The sequence below is a fragment of the Kogia breviceps genome, chromosome 11, assembly GCF_026419965.1.
Source record: "Kogia breviceps isolate mKogBre1 chromosome 11, mKogBre1 haplotype 1, whole genome shotgun sequence".
Taxonomy (NCBI): Eukaryota; Metazoa; Chordata; class Mammalia; order Artiodactyla; family Physeteridae; genus Kogia; species Kogia breviceps.
In genome coordinates this window covers 57,319,720-57,341,666 of record NC_081320.1, presented here as the reverse complement: position 1 = coordinate 57,341,666, position 21,947 = coordinate 57,319,720, and the positions used below count along the sequence as shown (strand labels likewise).

Sequence of the window (21,947 nt, the reverse complement as noted above, 5' to 3'; positions counted from 1 at the left end):
CTTTGTTTTCATACCATCATTGCTTTTGCAACACAGGCAAGAAAGGCAAATGACATCTTAATATTATTATAAAAATAATTTTGACTTGACAAAGAACCAGACAGACCCCCAGGTGTCTGCTGATCCCACTTTGAGAGCCACTGTATTAGGCAAATCAACTCCTGTTCTTGATTATAGAAACCAGAAGACTTAGTATTATGCTTAACAGTGCCTTCATAAATTAAAAGAATATTCATTTATGCAATGGTCAACCACATGGCCAGTCACTGAAACAAAAATTGTTTATATAGCACCAAGGAGCATCACTGATTGGGACGGAACCTTCACCCACTGTCCTTAAGCCTTAAGAAAGGGTCACAGAAGTTTGTTTAAATCAGTATCCTAGGGCAGTATATGCTCCAGATCCAGTCAGTCCTAAAGACTCAAGAAATATCAAACTGAGCTGATATGTAGTTAGGTATTTTCCTTGATCAGTGACAGACTTATTAACCAGTATGGCTTTCACTCCCACACTATTGATTCACTAAAGATACTTAACCTGAAGTCCATAAACCCTCCTAGGGTAATTCAAATAGTTCACTTGATTAATCATCAGTGACAGGTATCACTGTCATTTTTGAGAAGCAATAAAGCCCTCTAAAATGAGGGAAAAGCTTAATAAGTATTTTCCAATGTACAATCTCTTCTAATTAATGAACTAAAATATATAATCATAGAATCTTACCTGAAGTAAGAAGTTTTAAAATTTGATAAGAAAATACTTTTTCATCATCAGTTCTTCTAATAATAAAAAAAATAGCCCCCATAACTCTAAGGGTAACTCTAAGAATATGAATTCTATAAAGAGCAGAATTCTATTAAACAATAATTGGTTTAATATGCCCTTTTCAGGACACCATAAAAGTGATCCAAAAGGATCACAAGCTAACTTCATTATAAGCCCACAAATTAAAAGCAAAATAATAGATGCCTATTTAAAAGGCACTGGTAAGGACAGACAGAAATGAAAGAAAAAATACAGTAAAAAGAAGTAAAATAGAAGAGAAAAAATAGCCACACGTAAAACAAGTGTAGTATTAAAAAAGATGTGATCAACTGAAAACCAAGTTGGAAGAAACGCACACAAATAGGGAAGTAAGGAATGATTAACAGGCAAGATGGTCTACAAATGGCCCAGGAGGAATAAACTGTTTTGGGGACATCCAATTTAATAAAATGTGTCACTAGTTTTTAATAGAGGAACAGATGACCTAAGATTTTAGAATAGGTTAAAAGTGACTGGGAACAGCAAAGTTCATGAATAATGGGATGTTCAAAAGAAAAATGTGGGCTTCCCTGGTGGCGCAGTGGTTGAGAGCCTGCCTTCCAATGCAGGGTACATGGGTTCGTGCCCCGGTCCGGGAGGATCCCACATGCTGCGGAGCGGCTGGGCCCGTGAGCTATGGCCGCTGGGCCTGCGCATCCGGAGCCTGTGCTCCGAAACGGGAGGGGCCACAACAGTGAGAGACCCGCGTACCGCAAAAAAAAAAAAAAAAAAAAAAAAATGTGCAATACTCAATAAATAATGAGCTTAATTTCTCTATAAATATAAGAATTTAATTTTTTAAATAGAATTAAAAACAAACAAACAAAACTCTGGAGAACTATGCAAAGAAGACCAGAGTAAATAACTCTGCAACAGCCTATGTCTTCAGAATAATGTGCAAAACAGAGTAATTATATGAATATTCTCAGATAACAGAAAAATTTGAAGACAGAACTACCTAAACTCTGAAACACTGCTTTAACCTCTATTAGCACAGACAAAACTTTAAATCCTCACAATTAACAGAAGTATGACATAATGAGCTCTAAATTCTAAACAGTTAAAATGTAATATGGGAGTTCCCTGGCAGTCCAGTGGTTAGGACTCAGCGCTCACTACCAAGGTCCCAGGTTCAATCCCTGGAGGAGGAACTAAGATCCTGCAAGCCGTGCAGCACAGCCAAAAAGAAAAAGCAACTTAATTTTCAGAGAATTGTTAAATCTCCTACATAAGCTATATCCCATAAATGTAGACTTTAAAGCATTCCAAAAGCCCAAAAGAATTGTAATAACACATCCTAAAACTATTTTACTAAATAAATTCATAGATGAAATATGCATTAACTAATAGTAATGAGAATTTAAACAAGAGCACAAACACACAGCAATTGAAATGTTTCTCATACAAAATTAAGCATCACTGTCAAAACACAAGACTATCTTATACATTTAAATGTTTTAGTTGCAAGTTATGAAAAATAAAAAGAAATTAAATATCCTTATTTCTTCATGCAAAATAGTATCCAAACTTCACATCGTTTTTCCTATAAGTATATAATTTTAAATATAGTCTGTCTACTCAGCTTTAACCTTGGCATCAACTTTCATTCTTCCTTTTCACACACTATACCTAGAATTCCATCAATTCTTTTGCAGTAGTTCTTGAATTTGCTCCTCCAATCATACAGCTCACCCTGAACTAGGACCTCAACACCAAAAGCATAAATGACATCCATTACTAAACATCTATCTTCCTTACCTGTTCAGCAAGCACTGATAGAATGATTCCATTGATTCACTGGTATAATTCTCAGTACTTACAATACTGTAAATATTGGGTTGGCCAAAAAGTTTGTTCGGGTTTTTCCATAACATTTTATGAAAACCCGAATGAACTTTTTGGCCAACCCGCTAGTATATGCTCAATAAATTGAATAAACAAATGAATTCCATACTCAACCTATTCTGCAAACTAATGCCAAAGTTATTTTCCTAAAATAATACTTTTAATCCTCTAATAAGGAATTTTAAATGGCTCTCCAATGCCTGCCATATGCAGCCTAATTTATACTACCTGTAGTTAATTTTCAGGTTTCCCATAAGCTGGCCTACTCTGGTTCTCCAACGTGGATCCTCTACTAAGGCTAGTCCCCTTACCATCTCCCAAATAATAAATATACATAATATGCTTTTTCCTCAAGCTGCTTCCCTAGCTTAAAACACCCTCCTCTCATCTATGGCAACCAAGTCCAATCATTCTACAAGGTTTGAATCAAATCTAGCTTCCTCCCTATTAGGCTTCCCTGATTATCCATAACCCTCAAAGCTAAACCAAACTTCTAACTAACTTATAAAACAGTAGGATTCCCTAATCTACACCTGCTAATACACATACACACATACACTCTCACTGAAAAGAAACATGTAAAACTCACACAAATTAACGAAAGAAAGAAAAACACTAATAACCAGAGATTTATTTTCAAATACATGCTTGGGATCATTCACCATTCACTATAGATTCATCTTGGTCAGTTATATATATTCAATACCTAACACAAATAAGTTTAAAACAATAAAATGAGATACTGAACATTATGAATCATCACATATATATTCTATTCACAGAGGTAGAAATATATCAATAGCTTAATTCATTTATAAAGATTTTAAACAAAGAGTTGGAGAAAATTAAATTAGCCTTCAATTATGAGTAAACAACACTCCATTTTCACTGAACATTCAAATTAACTAGGATTTCATTGTGGTTTACCCTTTCTTAACCAGTCTCGGCAAAAATGGATTGGAGTATTACCTCCACTGGTCTTTCTCCACTTCTCATCCTCCACAACTCTGTAATAATCCAGGTCTTAATCAAGGACTAAGACTCAACACCTAAAACTAAACCATCATCCTTGGTCCTTTATCACTGAAGGGAAAGGAAACAGTCATGTTGTCAATGGTAATGTGAAGTTCAAAAATTTTTTTCTAGCTATCACTAGGAAAGTATGTTACATTAAGAATACATCATTTTAAAAATTTTCCTGAAGAACCACTGAGATATTTCACAAAGTTTCATTTTTAATACACAGATTATACTAATAAAAGTTCCAATTACTGGCCTTCTTTCCCTACTATTATTTTTTTCTTTAATTATAACATTGTTAAAATGAGCTATTTATTGTCCAGCTTTCTATTTTAATTCAAAGTACTTACGTCTACCTCTAGTGTCATAGCTTGGGACTTGCCTGGTGGCGCAGTGGATAAGAATCCGCCTGCAGGGGCTTCCCTGGGGGCACCGCGGTTGAGAATCCGCCTGCTGATGCAGGGGACATGGGTTCGAGCCCTGGTCTGGGAAGATCCCACATGCCGCGGAGCAACTGGGCCCGTGAGCCACAACTACTGAGCCTGCACGTCTGGATCCTGTGCTCCACAACACGAGAGGCCACGATAGTGAGAGGCCCACGCACCGCTATGAAGAGTGGCCCCTGCTTGCCACAACTGGAGAAAGCCCTCGCACAGAAATGAAGACCCAACACAGCCAAAAATAAATAAATAAATATTTTTTTTAAAAAAAAGTTAGGATAAAAATAATAGCTACCTCAAATAGAAAAAAAAAAAAGAATCCGCCTGCCAATGCAGGGGACATGGGTTCGATCCCTGGTCCGGGAAGATCCCACATGCCACGGAGCAACTAAGCCCATGCACCAAAACTGCTGAGCCTATGGTCTAGAGACCACAAGCCACAACTACTGAGCCTGCATGCCACAAGTACTGAAGCCCGCACACCTAGAGCCCGTGCTCCACAACAAGAGAAGCCACTACAAGGAGAAGCCCACGCAACACAATGAAGAGTAGCCCCCCACTCACCACAACTAGAGAAAGTCCGCGTGCAGCAATAAAGACCCAACACAGCCAAAAATAAAAAAATAAAATTAAACCTTTAAAAAAAGAGAGGTCATAGCTTCATAAAGAGTAAGGAAATACGTTCCTTCTCAACCTTAGTTATCTTCACTCTACTCCATTTTATCCACTCATTACCATGGTCTAACTGTGGCCCTAAATCACCAGTCAGAATTGCAACCTCCAAAAATCTCAAATTCTGAAAGTGCCCTCTGACTTCAACATCCCATACCACTCTGTCTCACTTCTTCACTCCTTCTAAACCTACTCTTCCTTCATTATTGCAAACTCTACTCTATCAGCCTCCCCCAATGACACTTACTTTCCTCCTCACTTTAATGCTCACACTGTATTCGTTTCAACTATCCCACCTGAGAATGTTCCCATCGCACATTTATAATACATATCAATCCCCAATTTTGAATAAACTCCACAGATCTTTTTGTCAGTTTCTGAGTGCTAAGCATCCCTGGTAAGTTATTCAACCATGCTGACTGAATGTGTGGCTTCCAAACCTCAAATAAGCCATCAACCCTCATGACAATACTTGTGCTCATCTTTAACTGACTCCCTTTGTGATTTCCTCCCAGCAGCCTTGTGAAACTGTCCACTTTCCACAAACCTCCAGCCTTTTAATGTTGCAGTTTCCTAGGATATGTCATTGGCCCTCTTGTGTATTTTTTTTTGACACCTATGTCCTTAGTTTCTGTTACAAACTTAAAAGCTAATTCCCATATCTCTATCTCTATTCTAAACCTTTCTCCTCTAAGCACCAGACCTATGTATATCCACCTGCCCAAAAGATATTTCTCACTGCTCACCAGATATTCCAAAATAAACTCAAAATTATTTTCTACATTTCCCCTCCCCTCAACTTTTCATAATGCCTTACTTAAAAAGGCACTACCATCCATTCTTCATCCAAGTAAAAAACTTGATAATCATCCTAGACACACCCCTCTCTCGTGCTCCATACCAAACTTGTAACCAAGTCCCACCACGTCAGCATTATCTCTCTTCCATATCCTTTCTACATCAGTGCGGTTTCTATCTCTGTTCTGGACCTCATCGGCACCAACATCAGTCCTTCTAAAATGCAAATGCTATCTGTTTCAATTCCTCCAATGTTTTGTAGCCTATATTACTGTTTTTCAAGCTGGAGTAAAGTAGTGAGTGACACCTTTTAAAGAAACAAATTATCAAGAATCTCTGAGGATCTGTCCATAGACATCCTAAGAGTCAAAGACCCCTGTTTGAAAAAATGGCTTAAGAAACTAATCTTAGTCTATGAAAAAAACATCTTTCAATTTGTGAATTATCACTGCAAAAGAAATTTATTATTATTACCCCTTGAAGAAGAATTTAAACTGCTGACATGAAAACACAAACATTGAAATTCCTGGGGACTTCCCTGGTGGAAGGGAATTCCCTGGTGGTGCAGTGGTTAAGAATCCGCCTGCCAATGTAAGGGACATGGGTTCTATCTCTGGTCCGGGAAGATCCCACATGCTGTGGAGCAACTAAGCCTGTGCACCACAACTACTGAGCCTGCGCTCTAGAGCCCGCATGCCACAACTACTGAAGCCCGTGCGCCTAGAGCCCGTGCTCTGCAACAAGAGGAGCCACCGCAAAGAGAAGCCCGCGCACCACAACAAAAAGTAACCCCCACTTGCCACAACTAGAGAAAGCCTGTGTGCAGCAACAAAGACCCAACACAGCCAAAAATTAAAAATATTTTTAAAATAAAAATTCCTAAAGACTCCCAAGAACACCTGTGCACCCAATTAAAGAAACACTAGTTAAGATGGTTAATTTTATGTGTTAACTTGGCTGGACAACAGTGCCTAGATATTTGGTCAATTGTTATTCTGGATGTTTGGTGAAGGTGTTTCTGGACAAGATTAACATTTAAATCAACGGATTTTAAGTAAAGTGGATTACCCTCCATAATGTGGATGGGCCTTATCCAACCATTTGAAGGTCTTAATGGAACAAAGACTAACCTTCTGCTAGAAAATTGCCTTTGAACTCAGTGCATTTCTTCCCTGAGTTCACACAGGCCCACTCCATTAGATTTTGGACTAAGCCTCCACAATCTCATGAGCCAATTCTTCAAAATAAATCTAACTCTCTCTGTCTCTCTCTCTCTCTCTACACACACACACATCTTGTTGGTTCTGTTTCTCTGGAGAGGACCTGAATGAATATACATCTCCACAGGAAAAAACTCAATCTTCCAACATGGTATCTAAAGGACAGCTTCCCACTCTCCACTTCTTCAAATTCATTTCCCATGTGCAAAAAGCATACAATCTTTGCTTTGGCCATATAAAATATCTTACAGTTCCCCGATTCCTCCATTTTTATCTACATTTTCATGCTTCTTTTCATGCTACTTTCTTTACTTAAAATGTCCTTCTTCCTACTCCCACTATTTGTGACTCCTATTCACCCAACTGCACCCACTCAACTTTCATGTCCCAATTCAAATGTTTTCTCCTCCAAGAAGCCTTCCTACCATGTAAATAATCACCTCTCTCTTTGTGCCAACACTGTACCAAGAACATAATTCCACTACATAGCACATATGTCACACTGCAATTTGTTTACAAGCTTGTCTCCCTTACTAGTGGGCAAAGACCATGTCTTACTCGGCATCACATCCCCAGCACCTAGCAGACAGTTTGTCATATAGACTTTGTTGTATAGTAAGCATTCAGAAACTATTAAATGAATGAACTGATCTTTGAATGAGCCATCCCTTCATTCTTCGCACTAAGTACTGTATCTATAGATCCTGGCAAAAGAGATCTCTGCCCTGAGCCCCACTCTGGCCTTCCTCAGGATATGCCCCTCACTACTGGGCAAGAAGTCCATGGAAACAAGAGGACATACCCATACACTCCCCCTTCTTGATGACACTCCATTTACTGGAACTATGGAATTTCTTGTTTAAATACCTCTAACCCAATTTCAGGACCTGCACAGGCCTCTTTCCCAGATCTGTCCTTGGGATGGACTATGCTACAGATGTGTACATCCTTGGGCCAAGGAGCAGCTGTCTGGAGTAGGGAGTACAAGAGCCTGGACCTCAGGCATGCATGCAAGTTGTCCACAGGCATGCACAGAGGACCTCTTTGTGGTGCCAGACAGAGCCAGGGATGGGGACAGGAGGTTGGGATCCACCTCTTCTGATACAAAACTGTGACTTTATAAATTCTAAATTCCACAAATTCTTTATTTGAATTTTAACTGTAAGGCTGTGGACAAAAATCTCAATATGTTGAACATCATCAAGAAAGTTACGGGAAACCAAACTGAAGGCTCTGTATATTCTAATACCATACAAAACCACAGACTATGACATTGTTCTTACCACCTCACCTCAGCAAGACATAACATAGGTGGGGAAAAGATCCAATGAAAGTAATTAAAATAAATAAGGGGACAGAGGGAAAACAAAAGAAAGAAGGAGAAATAGAAGACAAACTAAAAAGGAAAACAAACTAAATTCTACAATACTAAAACTAGAGAGTATCCTCAGAAATTATAAAACATCTTCATTCATTCCTTTGACACTTACTGAAAACATATGACGTACCAAATCTATGCTAGGTGCTGGTGATACATGCCAGACACTATTCTAAGTGCTGGTGATTCATAACATAAAATCTCTAGCCTCCAAATGATAACTCTCTAGTAATAATACCACTTTAACAATTTAGTAAAGGTAGATAAGGGATCATAGGGGAGAGAGCAATTAACTCTGCCAAGGGACTTCACCGGGTATTAAAGGATGAGGAAGAATTTGCTAGGCAAAAAAAGGGGAAAGGGCAGTCTAGGAGAAAATAATTATTTTAATAGAAATAAAAGATATCAACAGCTAACACTTATTGAGCACTTGCTATATGCTAAGCATTGTGCACAAATCATTCTATTTGATTCTTATAATAACCCTGTGATTCTTTTTTATCCTGTTTATAAATGAGAAAATTGAAAAGTGCAATGACACCAATAGAGACCACACAAAACCAAGCTGTGAAAGATCATGACTTGTTTGAGGAAACATAAATATCAATAGGTAGGTATGGTATAGCACAGGATAATAATAATGACAAAAACCAGCACTGGGGATACAGTGGTCAACAAAACAGAAAACAGATACTTTCCCTGCCTTAGTAGAGATTATGTCTACTCCAGGAAGGAAACATTATCTCCCATCTTAGAGATGTAGGAACTGAGATTTACAGATGTCAAGTAAATTGTTTAAGGTCATACACTGTGTGTGTGTGTGTGTGTGTGTGTGTGAGAGAGAGAGAGAGAGAGAGAAATGAAACCAACTCCATCTAATTCAAAGCCCAAATTCATTCCACTTTACCACACAGCCTCTCTATTATTCATTCATTCAAGATAAGTGTATCAAGAACCTACTGTGTGTCAAGCACTGTGTTTGGAACAGAGAGATAAAAGATAAAGTCCTTGGCTTCAAGAAATTCACAGGTTAGTCAGTAGAGTCTAGCTAACCAAGAACTGCTATTACCAAGGTATATATAGGGTCCTATAGAAGCACAAGGAGGAGTACTATGCCTAGGATGAGGCAGGGAATGGCAGCAAAGTTAAAGAACGCAATAGTAAGAAGGTGAAACAGTGTTCTAAGGAAGGGAAGAGTGTCTAGAAAGGCACTGAGACATGAGAACACAGCTTGTCTTTGGGAACTCTAAGTTTGCTCAATCTTAGGCTATGCACTGAGGATTGGTACCACGCAAAGATGAAAATAGAGAATTAGGGAGCACCCAGACCTCAAAGGAGTCTAGACACTCAAGTAATGAGTTTACTCTGAGGGCAGAAGAAAGCTACTGAGCCATCTTAAAGGTAGGAGTGACATGATAAAATCTGTGTTTTAGAAAATTTCACGTGATCACAGATGAGGAGACAACCTGAAGGGGGGCAAGTCAAAGGTAAGAAAATCAGTCAGGGGCTACTGCATGAACCCCAAAGTCAGGGACACATCTGAGAAATGTTTGGGAGGTAAATCACAAAACCTGGTAGTAAGACAGCAACTCTGATTACATCATGAGTGTGTTATTAAAGAAGCATAACAGGGACTTTCCTGGAAGTCCAGTGATTAAGACTCTGGGCTTCCAATGCAGAGGGCGCAGGTTCGATCCCTGGTTGGGGATCTAAGATCCCACATGCTGCATGGCGTGGCAAAAAAAAAAAAAAAGCGAAACAAAACTAAACAAAAATTGTATGAGAGAGACCATACCAAAATTCAGAGTTAATACCATACCTGGTAAGATAACATATATTTTATAAGTCACTTTGGGGTTATTATAGTCATAAAGTTAGCACAATCTATTTTTGAATCTTAAGTACTGATAGAATGAAGGAAGATTTCTCAGTCAACTTCCTCTATTAAATGGCTCCTTTAGGTACACTTTATGAAGCTGTTTCTCAGGAAACACTTAAGCAGAAGTTGGATGACCATGTGTCATATAAGAATGATTTTCATAGATGATTTCGGAAGTCCCTTCAAATTCAAGATTCTAAAAGAAGAAATGCCATAACAAGTATTTCACAGTTACTACACTATTCAAGTAGAGACTTCTGTAGCTATCTAATGGGGTTGAATCATAGAAAGTAATTCCAAATATTGTTCTGATACTATTAACAACTCTTCCATACTTAAAACTATAACATATCCATATTTTCAACTGCTTAGGTACTATGACTAGGATTATGAAATCAACTACAATGTCACAAATTCCTTAAAAATTCATAGCAAGTAATATTCTACATTGGTTGCAAAACTGCATGACATCTCAAACAGGAAAATGATTATTTCCACTTCACTGTCACCAAGCCCTATGTCTGATAACTAGCACTGAGGAAAAAAGATTTCATTTGGTTGAAGTAGGAAAATGCCCTGCAGCATGCAGAAGAGCTGGCCCATCATTCCAGATCTCTAAATAGCTTCCTCTTCCCATTAGTTAAAGAGAACTGATGCCATGTCACAAGCTCTTACAGAGATTCTTTGATTCAGGAGCTACTCAATGAAATCCAGGATTCATCTCTGAATACACTGAATCCCAAATCAGTGAACAGACTCTAAAATTATAAGGCAGAGTCATAAACTGGCACGAAGTCAGCTCTTTACTTTCAAATTCTAGGTCAAAAATAGCAAATCCAGAGTCACTAAACTAACCAATATTCTTCTCTTAAAAAACTCTTTAGACGAAAAAAAATTTCTACCATAGGGATCCTAAACAAAATTCTATATCACATCTGAAAGCAGGAACACAGACTGGCAGGGCAAAAATGTAATTATAAGTATATAAACAGATTTCCACTTCTAGCCAACATGAAAGAAAAGGAACCAAATTTTACCCTCCTGCCTGAAACAACTGGGAAAAAAAAGACAAACCATATGAAGCGTTTTTCAAAACAGTAGTCATCAGGCAACAAAGGACAGTAGATCCCTGATAAGGGGTAAACATACAAGATAAGTCCTACAATTGCCCCGGTTTATTGCCTTGAAAGAGTTTCTAGGCCACAGAATAGGAAAGGGGAACCTATGCAGAGCACACAGAGTGGTTTCCCTGAGTTGAGGAGACAGAACTTAGTATGGAGACAGCAAGGTGACTGTCATATACAAAGCAGAGTACCTAAGAGAGAGCTGCACAGAAAGATCCAGAGATCTACACAGGATATCCCTCAAGTCTTCAGCTGAGTACTTATAAGTATATATGTGTGAGGAAACTACACAGGGACAGTGAAAAAACCACCAAAAAGGATTACAGGGACACCACCCAGAGCTCACACAGGTCCAGGAATAGTTCCTGTTCCCATCAGCCAGAGTACTGAGAAGGGTTTTGCCTCAACAGTGCAACAAAGCAAAGTGGTACTGCCTAACACAACTTAAAAGCAAGATCTGAAAAGATCACTGTTTCCAAGTAACTTAACTGCATTCCAGAACAAAGCTCAAGAATATTTTTAATGGGATACAAAAATATCCTGCACCCAACAACAAAGTAAATTTTCAAATGTCTGGCATCTAATCAAAAATTACCAGGTATGCAAAAGCAAGAAAACACAATCCATAATGAGGAAAAAAATCAATCAAAACCAATCAAGAAATGGCACAGACAGTATTAGTAAACATGAACTTTAAGCCAGTTATTATTGTATTCTACATGTTCAAGAAGCTACAGAAAAGACAAAGCATGAAATCTGTACACAGGGAAGATATAAAAAAGACTGAATTTTTAGAGATGAAACTACAGTATCTGAAATGAAAAATACACTGGATGGGATTAACAGCAGATTAAACATTACAGAAAAAAAGATTAATGAATTTAGCAAGATTATCCAAAGTGAAACAGAGAAGAAAAGACTGAAAAAAAAATTGAATGGTATATCAGTGAACATCGAGAAGCCTGATATACATATAACTGGACTTCAAAAAGGTGGAAAGGAGGCAAAGCAAGGATATATATTTAAAGAAATAATGGCCAAAATTTTTCCAAATTTGATAAAAACTACAAAACCACAGATCCAAGAAGCTCAATGAACTCCAAGCCCAAGAAACATGAAGAAAAATACACATGCTGCATTTACAAACGGTTCCCGCTCACAAATTCTATAACCAAATGTAATCTAGAAATTACTCAGACTGAAGCTAACTTTTAGGTTAACTTACTGGGTACAATTTCAACTGACAATTTAATAGAGTACATTAAATCAAACATTAATTTGAGCAAAGTGCTTAATAGAAATCTTAATGATTTCAAAATTAGTAAAATATAGCTTTTAAAGCAATGTGCATTTTGTTGCCCTATTTGGTAAATAATTAGGTAATTTGTGTTGATCTTATTTTAGAAAGATAGTTTTTAAAAAGCTAAAACATACGTCTTCCTTTTTAAATTTTTCTTTTCCTTTAATTTATATAGGTCATTCAGAACAGAATTAGGACACTGAAAAAACTTTTAAAGAAACTGAGAGGTGGAATTGAAAACAGAAGCAGATTTGAGCTTTGGAATGGAGCTACTCCTCCCAAGAAAAACAACCTGGCAACCACTATTTTGGAACACCATTACTTTCAAAATATAGACACATATATATTTTAAGTATAAAGCTGTACCCAAAGTGGAAACAAGCTGAAGTGTCTGTTTTTAGCACCTTGGCTAACAATTTAGGATTCAAAAAATCTAAGTATTTTTTGGAAAAAGAATCATTCAAATAAAAACCATTAAAGGGGAAAACTAAAGTAATGTATTTTCCTATTTTTGTGAGCACACCTGTTTTTTTAGAGTTCAGCATACAAATTCACAATCTTCTGTCTAAAAACAAACAAGAAAAGAGACATAGGGGAACAAGTTCTGAGTAGCTACTGTAATGGCTACCCTTCCTGTCATTTGTGTTCCCTAAAATAGAAGTCAGTTTAATTATTCTACCATTTTGCTTGGGAAATAGTGGGATATTTCAAAGATTAAAGATAGTTCCATGGGAGAGCAGCCCAAAATATATTTATTATCCCTGGAAATAATTAATGTCTACATTCCCTTTTCCTTCTTTAAGAAAAAAAATATACATACACATTCAGATAACATATATTTCTTTGGGTGCCTACACAAATAAACACTTTTGGAAAACATGTAGTAGTATAATACTTCCCTGTAGGATCAACACATACATGAAAAATAGCACAAAAATCTCTTTGAGCATACAGACTACGAATCTCTTTGAGTACACAGACTAATAAGTTTACCAGTGGAACAGTTATTTATGGATTTGACTTATACCTTCTTTTAAGTAGAAAAATCTAAAAAGAAAACTAATACCAAAAAAATGCAGAACTGATCATTTACGTGTTAGGTTATTAGTCTATTAACAGTAGATTTATTCTCTGGTAACAATTATTCATTAATAAGGTACTAAACTCCCAAACATATAAAACATAAGAATGTCTTAAAATTGAAAGTTCAAAACTACTCTTGTAATCAGTTTGTATTCAAGACAAATAGGGCTAAATACACATTATTTTGAGCACAACTGTAATATTCACTACACTGATGTGCTGAGAATGCACATATACTACAATAACTATGATAAAAATGGAGCTTTGATTTCACTGATCCAGCTACCAATATGATTTCGATATTCAATTGCCACCTCAAAATCACTTTCCTACTTAATTTAAACCCAATATCATGAACATAAAAGACAAAGATTTGCCTGCTAAATCATTAGCCAGTTGTCATCAAGATTTCAACCACCTGAATTTCAAAACTAGCTCTAAGAATACCTTAAAATGATTCCCCAAATATTAATCTACTAATTCACACAATAAATCACTTAATCAGACTTTAGTTATTATATGCATTTAAAGTACTTCCTACAGCAACAGTCCTCACCAATCAGAACTGTTGTTTGAAATTCTTTCCTCTGAAATCTGTTATTACTTCACCAGTTTCAATTTTTGAGCCATTTATTTTTAGACACAAAGGTTAATAAGAAACATTTCTGCACCAAATGCACATAACTTCACAATAAAGCCTTTTTCCCCCCTTAGGAAACTACTGTAATTCCCCTCCTCATTTTACCAAATTATCAAAGAGGATACAATTGTGGTTTGGATTTCAGCACTGAAGACAATATGTGACAATACATGATTTGCATAATGAAAAATTAAAGTTTCACAATTTTAACATGTATAATTACTGGCTTGTGATAAATGGGCTGGGTATGTAAGATTATCACTCCTTTCAAGGTCCAATTCTTAAACCACCTGAATTTTTCTCGCCAAAAAGCTAAATTAGGATCTTAAAACATAAAGCCTCTAAGTTCACAGTATGCAAGTTTAAAAAAAAAAAGTTGCCTAGAAAGAAAAAAGAAAGAACACTTACATTTGGAGCATGACTTGGTTCAAGAACACCCCATCCACCAAAGCCACATATTCATCCAGGTTGGTCCCATTTCCTGCAGCCAGAGGTCCAAACGTTTTAACCTAGAACAGAATGATGATCATCACGACACGAACGCCCACCTCCATCTCTGCAGCCACAAATAATGCAGCAAAATATACAATAAATAACACCCCACTTACCCAAGTGACCAAGGGGCTGGTCATGAACTGCTCCAGAAGGGGAGTAAAAATCTCGTTCTCCATTTTACAGAGAATGTACTTGAAAAAAGGAACTACCACAAAAATAACCCTAGGGAATTGGTCACTAAACGTTGAAGAAGTAAGTAGAAATCAATGAAAGTCCATTTTGGCACGGGAAGAAAATCCCATCGTGGAGGGGAGAAAAACTCTCCCTCCTCAAAAAACACCCCAGAGGGAAACGAGCCGAAATCCCGAGAAGTGGTTTCGACAGCAGCCACGAGCAGCAGCCTGCCCTGGAAATGTCTGTACCGGGCAAGGAGGGGCAGAGAAAAGGCATCTGGAGGAGGAGGAGGAGGAAGGGAGAAGGGGTTGGAGCAGCAAGACAAAAAGCCCGTCAAGGTTGCCCAGCTCCTGGAGGAGCCAGACCAGCGAGGCTGCCCCCAATGAATTAATCCTACCGTGGGCTAAATGAAATCCCACGTTAGATACCACGTTAAGGGTTGCGAGCGGCCGTCAGGCTTGACCTCCGCGTCCCGCTCCACACGTTCCACCCACCAGTGGGCATGGAGCCGCTTTGACCCGCGGAGCTTCCCCTGCCCGCAGCCCCTCACCAACGACAGGCAGGGCTCGCCCCTTCCCACCGACCGCACACCATCCCTCCGCCGACCCCGAGCCTCGCCGCCTGCCCCCTTCCCCTCCCAGGGGGTGGGGGCTTGAATGTGTGTCCCTAACCCCCCAGTTTCCCGAGCCCCGCCAGCCTTTTCAGTGCGCCTCAGGGAAGCCCTGGCACAAAATCACCGCCGCGTTACAGCCTCCTTCTCCGCCCTCTCTGGAGGAGCCAGAGTAACGGCCTCAGAACCGCATTGCCGCATCACACCCCGCTCCCCGCCGCCCAACCAGCGCCTCCAGCCCGCCGTCAAAGGGGCGCGCTGCTCCCTCCGCGCCCATATCCTTCCGCCAACTCCCCGCCCCTCCCGCGCCGCAGCCTCTGGATTGTGGGAGAAGAAAACCGCTGCATGAGCGCGCTCCCCAGCGCGCGCGCGCGCCCGGGCCGGCCCCGCCGCCGCCCTGATCTTGGCGGTGGGCGAGGCGTGGACGCGCGCTCCCTGAGGCTGCTTCGGTGGCCCGCGACTCGCTCGCGCCCCGGACTATTGCCAGGGCCTGGGGGGCGGGGATAGGGAAAGGAGAGGAAGGGGTCTGTCTGCTGCCTTACCCATGCCTAATTATGGTTTACTTCCTCCCCGAGTGCCTTCTTTGATGTGTGAAGGAAAGGGAACGAAATGCCTCTCTTTTAAACATGAGGGATGCAGACAGCCTTTTTCGGACAGTTTGATTTGCTCTGTTGAGCGTGCTTTCGCCAGCAAAACAGAGTAGGAAAACTCACTGCAGTAAATAGCAAAGGAGGGACTTGGGCCGCAAACTCGTTTGTTTGTTTTCCTTTTTGTCTTCTTCTCCTTTAAAAAATCCAGTCCATGAAAGCATGCACGTTCTTCAAAGTTGCAAGTGAATGTAGTAGGATTTTTAAATAACCAAAGCCGTCTTTCAACTTGTTGGTGTTCCCTAACCGGAGCAAACGTGATTCAGACATTGTTGTTTGACTATTTGGTGATTGAAAAAAATCCAAACAAAATCAAGAGCTACTAAGAGGAAACATTTGGAAGTCATCCAAGTTGGGTGACAAATAAACAGATTACATATTTGTCATAAATCTCAATGCTGTGCACGACTAGAACCATCCAAATAATTTTAACAGTTCCCCAGCAAAATCAAATGTTACTCCTCATTTTGAAGGAAAATAAAAACCTTTTCCCTGGGACAGAATGACATGCAAAACAAATTTTTTTTGAGAAAATATAGTATTATAGTTTTACAATGTGTGCTGCTTACATTTACATCTACTTTGAGTACTTATATTTTAAATTATTAGTAGAACTGTTTTTGTCGGACTTACCCGGTGGCACAGTGGTTAAGAATCCGCCTGCCAGTGCGGGGGGACACAGATTCGAGCCCTGATCCGGCAAGATCCCACATGCCGCAGAGCAACTAGGCCCGTGTGCAATAACTACTGAGCCTGTACTCTAGAGCCTGTGAGCCACAACTTCTGAGCCTGTGTGACACAACTGCTGAAGCCCACACGCCTAGAGCCCGTGCTCCGCAACGAGAAGCCACCAAAATGAGGCCATGCACTGCAGTGAAGAGTAACCCCCGCTCGCTGCATTTAGAGATAGCCCGCGTGCAGCAACAAAGACCCAACGCAGCCAAAAATAACAACAAAAAAAATGTTTTTATCATAACACTGAATTAAGAACAGCACAATTTCTTAATTAGGTTGTTGAGAGCCTGGGTTCTAGAGTCTTCTGCGGGATTCAAATCCAGGCTCTGATACTTACCAGATGTGTGAGCCTAGGCAAGTGTCTCAACCTCTCTGCACTTCACTTTCTTCTTGTGTAAAGCAGAGTTAAATTAATAGAGTTAAATTAAATGGCAACCTATAGTAAGTGCTTTATAAATGTTATCGGTGTTGTTTTCATCATTATTCCCCTCAAATTAAGAATCTTGAGGAAAAAACTTGAAATGTAACCTCTCTTACTTCGGTTGCAGGAGAAGGACTCTTGCTTTGGAGAACAGAGAAATCATCTTAATTAAAATTAGGATGCATTCATGTGGCACTTTGCTAGGTGGTATACAGAGTAGAATCTTGTATTGCCCTGGCCAGTACACAAGCCTTGGGTCATCCTGGTTGCTAGCAATTTTTTCCTTCTGCTCTTGATGACTCTTTCTTAATCACAATCCTTTATTTGGAAACACGGACAAAGAGTGGACAAGCACCAAGAAGGAAGCATTGCTTTCAGGTACAGCCCAATGCCTGACACGTCCACTTCTCTTTGTAATCCCTCAGAAGCTTCGCTAAACAACATGGAAGTGTTCATTGCCTATAACGTGAGTTATCTTAAGACAGACCAACCTGCTTCATTCATAAATGAAAAACCCATAAAGTTTAACTCCAACTATGCGTTAAGGGCATTTTGGACAGTAATGACTGAGGGGTTAGCGCAGGAGTTGTATGAGATACATTGTTTAACCTCTTTACATTTAGTAGCTAGACCTCACAGAAATCTGGATTCCCCTTTAGAACCAGATGGCCCCAGATGCTTCCTGGTCTATCTTTAGGTTTTACGCGCGCGCACGCGCACACACACACACACACACACACACACACACACACTCAACAAAGAAACATGAGGAGTTAATTGTAAAAACAGGAAGCTTTAGACCAGACTGAGGTCTGGAGTAACTTATTTGAAAACCTACCAATTCACAATTCTCTAGTTTAATAGCAGCCTTAGAAATGCTTCATAATATCTCAAGAGTACAATCAGGAAACTTCTCTGTCTGGGAAAAGAGGATTGTACATTATGCACAATTTAATGGTCTTTGAATTGCAACATCCTGTAAGATTAAATCCAAAAGGTTCTTCCTATCCTCCTTTCACTTAGGAAGAGATTTCTCAAGATTTCTTCAAGGTACTTTTGTTTTGTGCTTTGTAATTATTTGTCCTGAATTCATCCCTTCTTAGAATGTTAAATTCCCCAGGAAGGGACTTAGGAAAAATCATACCCAACTGGTAAGGCTCTAAGTTATTAGCTCTACTCTCTTCTATTCAGAAATTAAATGGTTGAAATGGACTATGATCCCACTTAGGAATCACTAGAGAAAAATTCTCTTTGTGTATTATAATTGAGGCTTCCCCTGCAAGTTAACACATACATAACACTACCCATATACCAAAAGCACCCATGTTTACCTCCGTCTTGATTTACACTATAGGAAGTGATAAAATCACCCTGAACCAGGCTCCTTGGTGAAAAATATTTGCAAAGCTAATCACATCCATAAGCTAGTATAATAAAAATAACATAAATTCAGCAGCAGAATGGCACTGTTGTTGTTTATAATAGCCAAAAATAGAAACAACCTAAATGTCCATCGACTGATAATTTAATAAATTAAATGTGGTGTATCTGTACAATGGAATATTATTTGGCAATATAAAAATGAAGTGCTGACACATGCTACAATATGGATGAACCTTGAAAAACATGCTAAGTTAAAGAAGCCTATCATAAAGGACCACATATTGTATGATTCCATTTATATGAAATGTCCAGAAGAAAGAAATCTATAGAGACAGAAAGTAAATGAGTTTTAGTCTAGGTCTAGGGAGGTTGGGAGGAAATGGGATTCATGGTTTAGGGGTGTGGATTTCTTTTTTCTTTTCCATTTTATTTATTTGGGGTTTCTTTTTCAGAAAATGAAAATATTCTAAATTTGTGGGGATGGATGCACAATTCTGTGAATGTACTAAAAATCATTGAACTGGGCATCTAAAATGGCTGAATTGTCAATTATTTTTCAAAAAAAGAATGGCATCTTTGCTTTATGAATATTTACAAAGAAATGCTGCACCATCAGGAAATCCAATCTCTCACAGACTTTTTTCTTTCTACAAATTTATTTATTTTACTTATTCACTGCTGCACTGGGTCTTCATTGCTGCATGCAGTCTTTCTCTAGTTGCAGTGAGCGGAGGCCACTCTTCATTGCGGTGCCCATGCTTCTCAATGAGGTGGCTTCTCTTGTGGCAGAGCACGGGCTCTAGGCGTGCGGGCTTCAGTAGTTGTGGCACGTGGGCTCAGTAGTTGTGGCTCACGGGCTCTAGACCGCAGGCTCAGTAGTTGTGGCACACATGCTTAGTTGCTCTGCGGCATGTGGGATCTTCTCGGACCAGGGATTGAACCTGTGTCCCCTGCATTGGCAGGTGGACTCTTAACCACTGCGCCACCGGGGAAGTCCCTCTCATAGACTTTTCAAAAGGGTCTCTAAGTCCTCTTGATCTAAAGAAGAAGATTTTAAATTCACCTTAGAATATAGAAGGCATATGTTTTAATTGTCCAACATAGTTTTAAGAGAAACATAATACAATGACAGAGAGAGAGAAAGAAATAAGGTATCCAACATAGTTTTAAGAGAAACATAATACAATGACAGAGAGAGAGAGAAAGAAATAAGGTATGTTGCCTAACTCCTTTGAGCATCTGTTTTCTCGGCTGTAAAACAGGGATAGTGGTTTCATTCTATACTGGACATCTGCTTAGACAGTGGACTTGTAGCTCTGTCCTGTATCTCAACTAGGCAGAGAAAAGTAAAGTTGGAAAGAGATGACAGGGCAGAGAAAGGGGTCCTCTTATCAGCCCAATTTTCAATCGTTCCTCTCAAATGCCCTAATGCTATATTCCAAACAAAATGAACCATCGCAAATTCACCCTTACATTCCATGCTACCATCCCCTGAAATGCTCTTTCCTGATTTCTATCAAGGTGAACTCCCAACCTTCAGGATTCCAGGGTCACTCTCTCTGAAGCATTCCTCTTCCATGGGTTGAATTGATCACTCCCTCTTTCATGCCTGCAGATGATCTAATCTCCCTTTATTTCCGTAATTTACTCTGAATGGCATGTACTTGCTGACATGCTCTTCTGGGTAGATGGGGAAATCCTGGAGAGTGACCTCGTTTTATTAATCTTTGTATCCCGGGCACTTAGGACACTGCCTTGCTATTATGGGAACTCTCAGTCACTGTGTCAGTCTTCCTTTAACCATGGTGACCAATTTAAATTCCTAACAATTGCCAAGAGCTCACAGCTGAGCAACTTCCGGGAACTGTTGTAGTTAACTAATGACCTAGAGGAAGCATTAGCTGGATATTACCACTTGCCAGTGAATTTGAAGAACCAGAAAGACACTGAGGTCATAAAATACATGGCTTTAAAAACAGATTTTTCCCAAGTCCATATGATTTTTTTCTCAGGGAAAAGCACAGAGGAATACATAAATATCATGTAATCTTTTGTTTCTCAGACAGCATATGATATGTCTTAAATATCCAAACTGTTTTTCATTTGTTATTATTTTATGGAAATCTTGCAGAAAGGTGTCATAATTGTCTAAGCTTTATTGAACAGAAATTGATGTTTTATTAAAGAAATATGTCATTACAACTGACATGAGAGATTGTGTTATGATTTTAACATAATGATATATTCAGAGGCTCTTGAGAAGTGTAAGGGTGTTTGACCTATACTCACAGGTCCACTATGTTTGTTTTTGTTTTTTTTGCGGTACGCGGGCATCTCACTGTTGTGGCCTTTCCCGTTGTGGAGCACAGGCTCCAGACGCGCAGGCTCAGCGGCCTGTATATGGCTCACGGGCCCAGCCGCTCCGCGGCATGTGGGTCTTCCCGGACCGGGGCACGAACCCGTGTCCCCCTGCATCGGCAGGCGGACTCTCAACCACTGCGCCACCAGGGAAGCCCCAGGTTACCAATTTTTAAAACATCAAACCCCCAATTTCCATAACCGTGTTTAAAACTTGGCTAATAAATCTTGCAAAAGAATGAAAATGTATTCTCTGGATTTAAAGTAAAACTGAGGGGCTTCCCTGGTGGCGCAGTGGTTGGGAGTCCGCCTGCCGATGCAGGGGACACGGGTTCGTGCCCCGGTCCGGGGGGATCCCATGTGCCGCGGAGCGTCTGGGCCCGTGAGCCATGGCCGCTGAGCCTGTGCGTTCGGAGCCTGCGCTCCACAACGGGAGAGGCCACAGCAGTGAGAGGCCCGCGTACCACAAAAAAAAAAAAATTTAAAAAAAAAATAAATAAATAAATAAAGTAAAACTGAGGTTATGAGTTCTATATTTGTCAGTGCATTCTCCCTTCCTTCATTAATCAACATTGATTGAGCTACTGTATGTATGAGATAGCATATGGGCTATACAAAATGCAGAGAAGTATCCAATGAGGCCAAGATAAATAAAATGACAAATACATCGTTCAATCAACAAGTTCAAAGGTCAGCGAAGTTTTTCTGTAAAAGGCCAGATAGTAAATATTTTAGGCTTTGTGAGCCATGAGGTCTCTGTTGCAAGTGTTCACCTCTGCCATGGTAGCCTAAGGCAGCCACAGACTATACGTAAAGAAGTAGGTGTTGCTGCATGGTAAAACTTTACCTGCAAAAAATGTAGGTTTGGTTTGTTAGGCCACAGTTTGTCACCTCTAAACTAGCAGTCACTGTATTTATAC

The 21,947-nt window shown here is 39.5% G+C and overlaps 1 protein-coding gene across 8 annotated transcripts in view; it reads right to left on the bottom strand.

Annotated features, from left to right (window-relative positions):
* Positions 1-15,974, bottom strand: part of CCDC88A (coiled-coil domain containing 88A) — a 127,128-nt gene extending 111,154 nt beyond the window's left edge. For all 8 annotated transcript variants that reach the window (XM_059078584.2, XM_059078588.2, XM_067007571.1 and 5 more), the window contains exons 1-2: positions 14,813-15,974; positions 14,613-14,713 (exon numbers count right to left, since the gene is read on the bottom strand). In XM_059078584.2, coding sequence (XP_058934567.1) covers positions 14,613-14,713; positions 14,813-14,875 — 164 coding nt within the window. In that variant the 5' untranslated portion in view covers positions 14,876-15,974. The remainder of the gene's footprint in view (positions 1-14,612; positions 14,714-14,812) is intronic.
* Between the last annotated feature and the right edge of the window lie 5,973 nt (positions 15,975-21,947).